Source organism: Arachis duranensis, chromosome 8 (genome assembly GCF_000817695.3).
Source record: "Arachis duranensis cultivar V14167 chromosome 8, aradu.V14167.gnm2.J7QH, whole genome shotgun sequence".
Taxonomy (NCBI): Eukaryota; Viridiplantae; Streptophyta; class Magnoliopsida; order Fabales; family Fabaceae; genus Arachis; species Arachis duranensis.
In genome coordinates, this window is record NC_029779.3 from 14,453,857 (window position 1) to 14,462,457 (window position 8,601).

Here is an 8,601-nt window from a genome sequence, read left to right on the forward strand (position 1 = left end):
CTCAAAATAGTAGTAAAATACTAATCCTGTTCTAGAACAATAGCAGAAGCTTCTTGAACAGTTGATTAAACTCCACACACTAATTCAAAACTCCTCGCTAAAACTCTGATCTGTCCGAGGGGCCGCCAAACTGCCCTTAACAAGGAATAACATTTCAAGTGGATATATATTTTAATATTTTGAATGAGTTTAAGAGAAAAAGGGAATGAAAAAAAAAAACAGAAATTAATTACTAAGACTACAGTACACCTGTCAGGTTTCACCAGCAGACATCGCCAAATAAAAAAGTAGCAGGTAATAAAATCAAAATGTTGAAAGAAAACTGCAGTTAAGAGAGCTCAGATAACAAATATAGCGAGAGATATTGCACGTACTATTTAAATGCACAATAGTATTTTGATTTTTGTACCTAAAAACAAATGGAGAGTTTCATCAATAAACATTATTCGTTACGAATTCCTACACTTAATAAAATAAGACGATCATCCGCTATATAACATGTATGTGTTGTTCATCAATATCTGAGACTACCTATTCCACAGTCCCCTAAGTGTAAATTATATAATACTTGCTTGGGGATTTAATATTCTACTAATCTATCATAACATAAAAATACATAAATAACAAAGAAAAGAACAAGACAGCGGTCAAGAAAATCATTTCCTCTCAAGGATACATGTAAGCCTTCACCGTCAGTGCCCCAAAATTCCGCGAAGGCCGCAAAAAGTATGGTTCATCCTAATTCTAGAATTTAACATATCAAACAATACGGATGCCAGAGTCAAGACAGATGAACAACCAAAAACAATCACCAGACATCTCGAAGATAACGTCCATCCATCTGGAGTTTTTTCACTATAGCTTCTGCCTTTGATGGATCCACATTTTCCTGAAATTAAATAAAGAAATATGGTTTATATTTTATACAACAGTGTCATCCAATCAGTCCGTCAGTTGGTTAATCAAATATCCCATAATTTGATTACGCCAGAAGGAAAACACAGCATTCTAAATTTGCAAAAAGAATTGAAATATATGTATAATTCAAAGGTCAAAATTAGCTTCGGGTAAGACACTGAAACAATTATTTGCAGATGAGGTCGTAGAATCATAATTTGATTCAAAGAATTTCAAGAAACTGCTAGATCAAGTGAACAAATTATTGTCATATTTGAATCACACACAAAATACGTGTTTGGATGGGCACACGCATAAAAAGAATAAAAGAAATGCTGCCATATCTGAAATATGTACAGCCCCCAACAGCTGACAGAAAAGAAAAGAATATTGAACATAACATTTCTCAGCACAAAAGCTAAAAAGAGCCTTGTTCCTACTAGGAAATAGAAATATAAGGGGAAAAGAAGAGTATAAAAGTTTTCACCAACAGAAAAAGAAGCCTAACAATCAGTCAATTATGTACAATTCCATAAATCAATATTATTTGGAAGCATGTGCAAATAAATACTCTGTGTGCATGTAAAGATCAGGAGAAGTTAGCACTATCAAGCATTTTGCAAAGGGATGGATGATGAAAGACAATAAGCACCTGCTGCTGGACAATGGTATGAAGAGTGCGATGAACATCCCTGGCCATACCCTTGGCATCACCACAGACATAAAGGTAGCCTCCCTGAGAAATCAGACTCCACAGCTGTTCTGCCTGCACATCAGAAAATTAAAGCAATAAGTAATTTATCTGGCGACATTTATTCCCTACTAGGCTGTGCTATCCACACTCACTTTATCCATCATCTTGTGTTGAACATACTCCTTTTGAGGCCCCTCTCGAGAGAATGCAACTATTAACTCTGACATGGCACCTTGTTCAACAAAGTTCTTTAGCTCATCCTCATAAATAAAATCCTACACAACATAATTGAAAAGATCACGCCTTGATCCAAGAATCCACTGAGATTGAAAGTGCAAGTGCAACTAGTTTACCATTTGACGGTTCCTACATCCAAAGAACAGCAATGCAGGACCAAGATGAACACCGTCTTCTTTGAGAGCATATCTTTCCTGGGTGAATCAAAGACAAGAAAGAGTTCAGAACAAGCAGATACTTATAATCTTTTATTTCACCAAATTAATTGATGAAAGTGATTTATGTTACTGGCAAGTTTTTTGGGTGATAAGAAAATATTGAGGAAAGAAAATTGACGATTTGGAATTTGGGAATAAAAATTACCCATTTAGGTAAGACAGGTTTTCCAATAAGCTAGCAGCTTGTATTCCAGTACTGTATAGCTTTTGCGTGAAAAACATTACTTCTATTAAAGAAACATTATCGAAAGACATGGGAATTGTGCTTCCACTTTGGTCACCATGGAGAGGCACCAAATCCATGTCTTTCAATGACACCTGATTCCTATGTATGTCGTCGCTTGGAAGGACTTTGTCTGGGGATAAAATCACTTGAAAGTCCTTAGACAAACATTGCCCATATGTATCTAATTCCAATGTTCCTCTCCTATCCTATGTTGCGGATATGGTTAATGAGCAACACTACTGCTAGTGGCATGGGTACAGGGGATGAAGAGGCTTGAGAACTGATGGAATCAAAGAGTGGTTTGTTTTACTTAATTGATTTAATAGCAAGAAAAATGGTTTAGCTGTAAAAGTTGGTTTGTTTCATTTAAATGATTCAATAGAAAGAAAAACAGTTTAGTTGTGAAAGTTTATTTTTATATGGATGTATCTATGTGAGGCTCATTGCAATACCACAAGATGTCTCCTTTTTTTGCCATTACCCAAATTTTAAAACTAGAAAACTGTACATATCCAGATACCTGCAAAAATCCCCTGAAAGGTGCCAATCCAGTACCAGGTCCAACCATAATAATAGGAGTCGAATGATCAGCTGGAAGCTTGAAATTTGATGGCCTAATAAAAATAGGAGCCCAGCTACAGTCACGACTTTTCTCCAAGGGAATAGCATTCTGGTCATGTGAGATGTAAAGTTAATTATGACATAGCATGATTGGGTATTGCATCCAATAGGGGAGGGACATCCAAAATACAAAAACGGGATGCAGGATGTTGAGAGAGGGAGCATATGATTGCATGATAGTCAAATTGCTACCTTCATCCAGGTAGAACATACTCCTTTGTGAATTCTTCCAGTGGGAGTTGGACCATGCACCAAGGCACAAGTTACATGTACCCTTTTAGGGGCAAACCTGGCAATAGAAAATAATGCAACATCAGTTCGAGTTCTTGGTCCTCTATCTTGTGCATTTTTATTCTGGTGATGGCAAGATAACCCACCTAGGAGAGGACGAAATGGAATAATAGCGAGGCTGCAAGCGAGGTGCTATAGCAGCAAAAAACACACCAAGTGGAGGTTTTGCAGATGGAAATTCAGCCATCACCTCAAGGAGACTTCTCTGGCTTCCAACCACCCATTTGGAGTACTCATCCTAAAAGCCAAAAGTTGTAACATCATCAAGAGAAATGGGGAAGAAGTTATACTAGAAAACAACAGAGAAAATCAGGGTTAGCAAATGTGTTCACCTTCCCTTCGGGAGATGTGAGGAACTTCAATCTCTCTGCTTCACTAGGTTCAGAAGCATGAGCGGCTAATGCAACTAAAGCGGACTGAAAGAGAAGCATAAGTAAATATTTCTTCTTTTCTTGAGAAAAAGTGGGATATTAAAAGAAAATACAAATATAGGAGCACAATAGATAACTTGAGAACAAAAGGCACATGAAAATAAGAACATGTAAAACCTTTCTCGGGGGGTTTAAGAGATCTGCATAACGTGCTAATGCAGCATGTAGTGTGCAAGGACCAGGGAAAGGAGGCTGCAGAGAACCTCCCAACGCAGTACCATCCTCACTATCAACATGAAGAGAAAACAGCAAATCTAAACTTTGACCCAACAGTTTCCCAGCTTCTACAACAGTGTCATCACAATTCTCAGCATAAACACCCACGTGATCTCCGGTTTCATAACTGAGAAAGATCAGACAGAAGATGACAACAGATTAATCATGAGTATATAACCAAATAATGAGGACAAGAAAAACCTAGTCCAGCTTACTTTATGCTGGTCCCTGATATATCAAACTCCAAATGTATGCAGGAGCGGTCAGATGCAGGTTTGTGAAGCTCCCTTTGAACAGCAACATTAACCCTTCGAGAAAATAGCCAATGGATTTGTTTTGGTATGGTTTACAAAATGAAAAAAATTAGAAAAATGGTCATAAAATTAGAATGCACAACTCCAAGAACCTGCATGGATGATGAATGTCAAATACAGCACTCCCATTTGCCATATTCAGGTTATTATTATCATAAGCTGAAGTGATGGCAGGATCATGAATCACTACTCGGTATTCAGGAATAGCAGCTGTATAAGGAGTAGAAACAGTGTTAACATCGTCCTCATCCCGTAGCAATTGATCCAACTCGGGCCATAGAGATTCTTTCCTATAAAGCAAAAGTAAATCATGGCATTTGACAAGCTTTAATGAATGACATAGTGCATATCAATCTTAATTTCAGCAACTATATAATTGAGCCATAGATCGGAGTATGTTTACCAGGCAGAAAAATCATCCTCTATAGATTGATCATCATCACCTAGCCCAAGTGGAACAAGACGCTTTGCACCTGTAACAAAATAATGTGAGAAGATATCTAATCTGAACTACCTTGCATCATTAACTTGAGTCTAGCGTCAAAAATTAGATGCATGCCGTTACTTGCTCAACCTCTAACTTCAGATCATTAAATCTCCATACATGTAAAGTTTAACATGAAAGTCAACATCCCAGGTTTTAAATAAAGTGGGATTATCAACGGCACGATGTGAGTAAAGGGTATGTGTCAACCGTCATGTTTGAACAAGAATTCACTTATCTAATTACTCAACTAACAAATTACAATAAGGCAATAACCTTGTTCATCCCTAGCCAACCAAGGCATCCCTCACTACTACTATAGGAATTTTTAGCATTTTGACAATACAATCAGAAATTTCAATCTCTGTCTATAATTTACTACATGAAAACAATTCTTTTAAGACAACTTGATCTTTTTCCATGGGCTTGTTCAAAAACTCTCTAAGCAAATGAAAAAATGAAGTTTCACAAGTACGTTAACTTTTCGGATGAAGCGCAAAAATGAACAAAAACAATGAGAATTGAGAGACCTATCTCAAAAATTTTAATCAACGATGATAATGATGGCACTGTGAAAATATCAATGGAGCAGATATTCCAATTTCAATACCGTTGAAATGTGGGTTACATACCTTGCTCATTAAGATCCTCATCAAGAACCTTTCCTATCTGTTTTGAAAAAAAAAATCAGATTATGCTCTTTTTTACTGTTCTTTTTCAAATATAAAAATAAAAACATCTGAGTTGTACCTTGTTAAAATGTTCATATTGCCTGTTACCTAGGCCAAAAACTCCATATGTAAGATGCTGAAGCCAGGTTCCTCTCTCCTCTTTCCCCTAAAATTTAGGCACCCCAAAACTTAGAAGTTAGAATCATTGAATGGATCATGAGAAAGTATAAGAGAGAAATCATAAATCAAGGATTTCCTTAAAAATTTAAATGGCTACCAACCTCGGTAAACCATTTGTAGAATCTTGCAGCATTGTCAGTTGGCTCTCCATCTCCATAACTGCCATATCAAGTCCAATACATCAAATCAAACCAAACACAGCAGCTGAACAGCATACACTTTTAAAAAAGCACTAGATGCATTTCATTGATTTTACATGCGAACTTACGTTGCTACCATGAAAAATGCAAGAGTCTCTTTCTTTAGCTTCTCTTCATATTGATCATCATCAATTGCATAGTCATCCTGGTGCAAATTAAATACACTAGACAACTAAGTCAAAGCTATCTTACAGATTGAAGTTTCATTAGAATAATACCAGATGCTTCCAAAGCTTGCCGAAAGAAAATTCACAACATCTAAAAGATTACTATTAAGTCCCAAATATACAATCAAAACGGAGAAATTCCAGGCCTGTTCAACTTACCAGGTCAACAACTTTTACAGCTGCTTTTTCATATCTTGCCTTGACCTCTTCTGCTAGAGCCTATGATAACCAAAGAAAAAGGCACATTAGTTATATCAAATTGGCTGTGAATTTTAAGACAAGATTTTTAGCTAAATTATATAAATTGGCTGTGAATTTCAAAGCACTAGAGTAATTAACTGTTTTGAATTAATTTCACATAATCATCAACTACTCAAGCATAACATTTGCAGTAAAAATAAAACATTAGAACTTTCAACATACAACACTGGATAAAGTACTGATTGTTATGAGCCCAAAGACCGAGAACATTTTAACATTCCAACCATTTACCCCATCCACTACCACAATTATCAAGTGGAACAGTCTGACTGCCATTACCAAACCTCAGTGTGCAAGTCAAGCCTTATGACATCTTTGATTACAATGACTCATTTTTACATGACACCAATAGTCTGCATTCTTTGGTGTTTCCAAGATCCAAATAGGGGGTAGCATAAAAAGAAGAAGACATCAGTTTGCCATAAGTAATTAAGGGGCTAGACATTAAAGCGCTGTTATTACCTAATTCAGTTTGCCATAAATATTATTGTTGTAATCCAACAAAAGTAACAGCAAATGCTGAGCATAAAGACATTGCTGATCCATTTCTAGTGCAAAATCTATTTGTCATTTTCTTGTATTGGACCGTCTCTATTCTTCCCCTTTGTTTACGCCCCAAAAAATTTGAAGAACAGAAGAAGAAGAAGAAGAAGGAGAAGAATGCCAACAGATAAAAGTAACAGCTAAGCAACTCCTAAATTTCAGCGTAAACAGCACGCTGCACACATGCAGCTTCATCGTTCATCAATCTAAATTTCAGTCACCAAAAAGCATAGTACTATTTGGTACTACAAAAAGCACATATTCTCAAAAAAGGAGTTCATGTCCTCATCTCAATCGCAGTTTAGCATCACTGTCTAATCACAGCATTACTTTAGCACACAAAGGTGGTGTTCCATTAGCATTAACAAGGATCCAAAATCAACGAAAATGGAGCAAAGCTACAACCCGCGCTACAATAAAAACAGCATATTCTCAACCCAACGAACTGAAAATTCCAATCAAGTCACCAAAAAACACAGAATTCAGAAATTAAAAAAATTAAAAGAAAGAAAAAGAGGAATATACCTTCGCAAAGCCCTCAGCTGTACCAGTTTGAGTACCAAAGAAGATAGTGACTTTAGTCTTCCCTGAACCAACGTCGACGTCGTCATCCTCGTCCTTCACCAACGGCTTCGGCACGATCACCGGCCTCACCTCCCGGCTCCGATCCGACGATTTCTTCCAGAAGAAGATCAGCAGCCCAATTATCAGTGCCGCCGAGGTCGTCGCGATCAGGACCACCGAATCCGAGATGGAATCGCCGAGCGACACGCCTAGCACCGACTCAATTGTACGCACCAAATCGGAGCTTGAAGACATCGGGAACGAGTGTGAGTGAGTTGGATCGGAGAAGGACCGAGTCAACTACTGAGTCAAAATTGAGAAACACGCTCCGATTCGGTCTTCTGCACTTCCCTCTCGCCGAACCCTAGGTGGTGGCTGCGGTGAAGAGAGAGAAAGAGGGAAGTGAGAAGAAGAAGCAGAAGAAGATTCACGAGAAAAGTTAGACCAGAAAATTAGGGACACTTCCCCATTTGATTTGGATTTATATGAATATCATTTTCAGGGTATTAAGATTTTCATTTACGAGTATCTACCTTGCAAGTTGCAGCTTGTGAGCGAGAAAGACGAGGCAGCCGATCGCCGTTGACAACTTTACCCCGAGATCTTTGTCCAAAAAGATAGCTTTTGTGTTTCCCATTGGTTATTATTATATCTTTTTCATCCCTACTTTTTTTTTAATAATTAATTAAAGGAGTTAGCTAACATAGACACATGAAAGTATGAAACGCTTATCATTACTCCATTAGTCAAAAATTTTAAATGTTTTTATTTATTTTATGAGGTGCCTTCTATGGTACCTATTATTTTATTGTACCTATGGTGACTACAAAGAAAGTTACCAATTAATTGCGGATATTTGGTAACTAAAAGCGTGTCACTAAAAGTGTTGCTTAAAGAGAAAGTGTTACTCTTAATCGTTAACTTGGCTCTGATACCAAATTTTTAATTTGGATTTTTTCTTTTAATTTCTTTTTCGAAATTTCTATTAGCTCTTCAAATTTTTCTTTGAAAGTATTGACCATTTCTACCAGTTTATAACTTTTCAATCTTGTTTTAGTTTATAATATTCCTTTTTGTATTCTACCAGTTTATAACTTTTCAATCTTGTTTTAGTTTATAATATTCCTTTTTGCATGGATTATTGTATATAAAATCTTTTATCTGTTTGTCTTTTTCTTTAATATAACTTCTCAAATCCTCAATAACTTCTTTTATTTCTACACTTTCTCCTGTTTCTAAATATCTGTTTAATTTTTCAATTTCATTCTCCATTTTTTCTTTTAACAGCTTTAATTCTTTTAGATCATAATATGGTTTTCCAGGCATTTATAACTTTTTTAAGTTCAATCCCAACTTGTTTATATTTATTCTTATTTCTATCCTTCT

General features: G+C 36.4%; 1 protein-coding gene across 2 annotated transcripts; it reads right to left on the reverse strand.

Moving 5' to 3' along the window:
* Positions 1-371: 371 nt before the first annotated feature.
* Positions 372-7,872, reverse strand: LOC107461035 (NADPH--cytochrome P450 reductase). Of its 2 annotated transcripts, XM_016079474.3 has the most exons (19): positions 7,749-7,872; positions 7,177-7,590; positions 6,007-6,066; positions 5,749-5,825; positions 5,582-5,639; positions 5,380-5,466; positions 5,262-5,298; positions 4,549-4,618; positions 4,238-4,435; positions 4,047-4,139; positions 3,733-3,958; positions 3,517-3,600; positions 3,271-3,422; positions 3,086-3,182; positions 2,793-2,942; positions 1,945-2,022; positions 1,744-1,866; positions 1,550-1,663; positions 372-889 (listed from the first exon to the last, which is right to left on the reverse strand). In XM_016079474.3, the coding sequence occupies exons 2-19, from the start codon at positions 7,468-7,470 to the stop codon at positions 809-811; spliced, it is 2,079 nt and encodes a 692-aa protein (XP_015934960.1). In that variant the 5' UTR covers positions 7,471-7,590; positions 7,749-7,872; the 3' UTR covers positions 372-808. The 2 variants fall into 2 exon arrangements, with proteins under 2 accessions (XP_015934960.1, XP_052108594.1); XM_052252634.1 differs by lacking the exon at positions 7,749-7,872 and having other exon boundaries at positions 7,177-7,722.
* Positions 7,873-8,601: the final 729 nt, after the last annotated feature.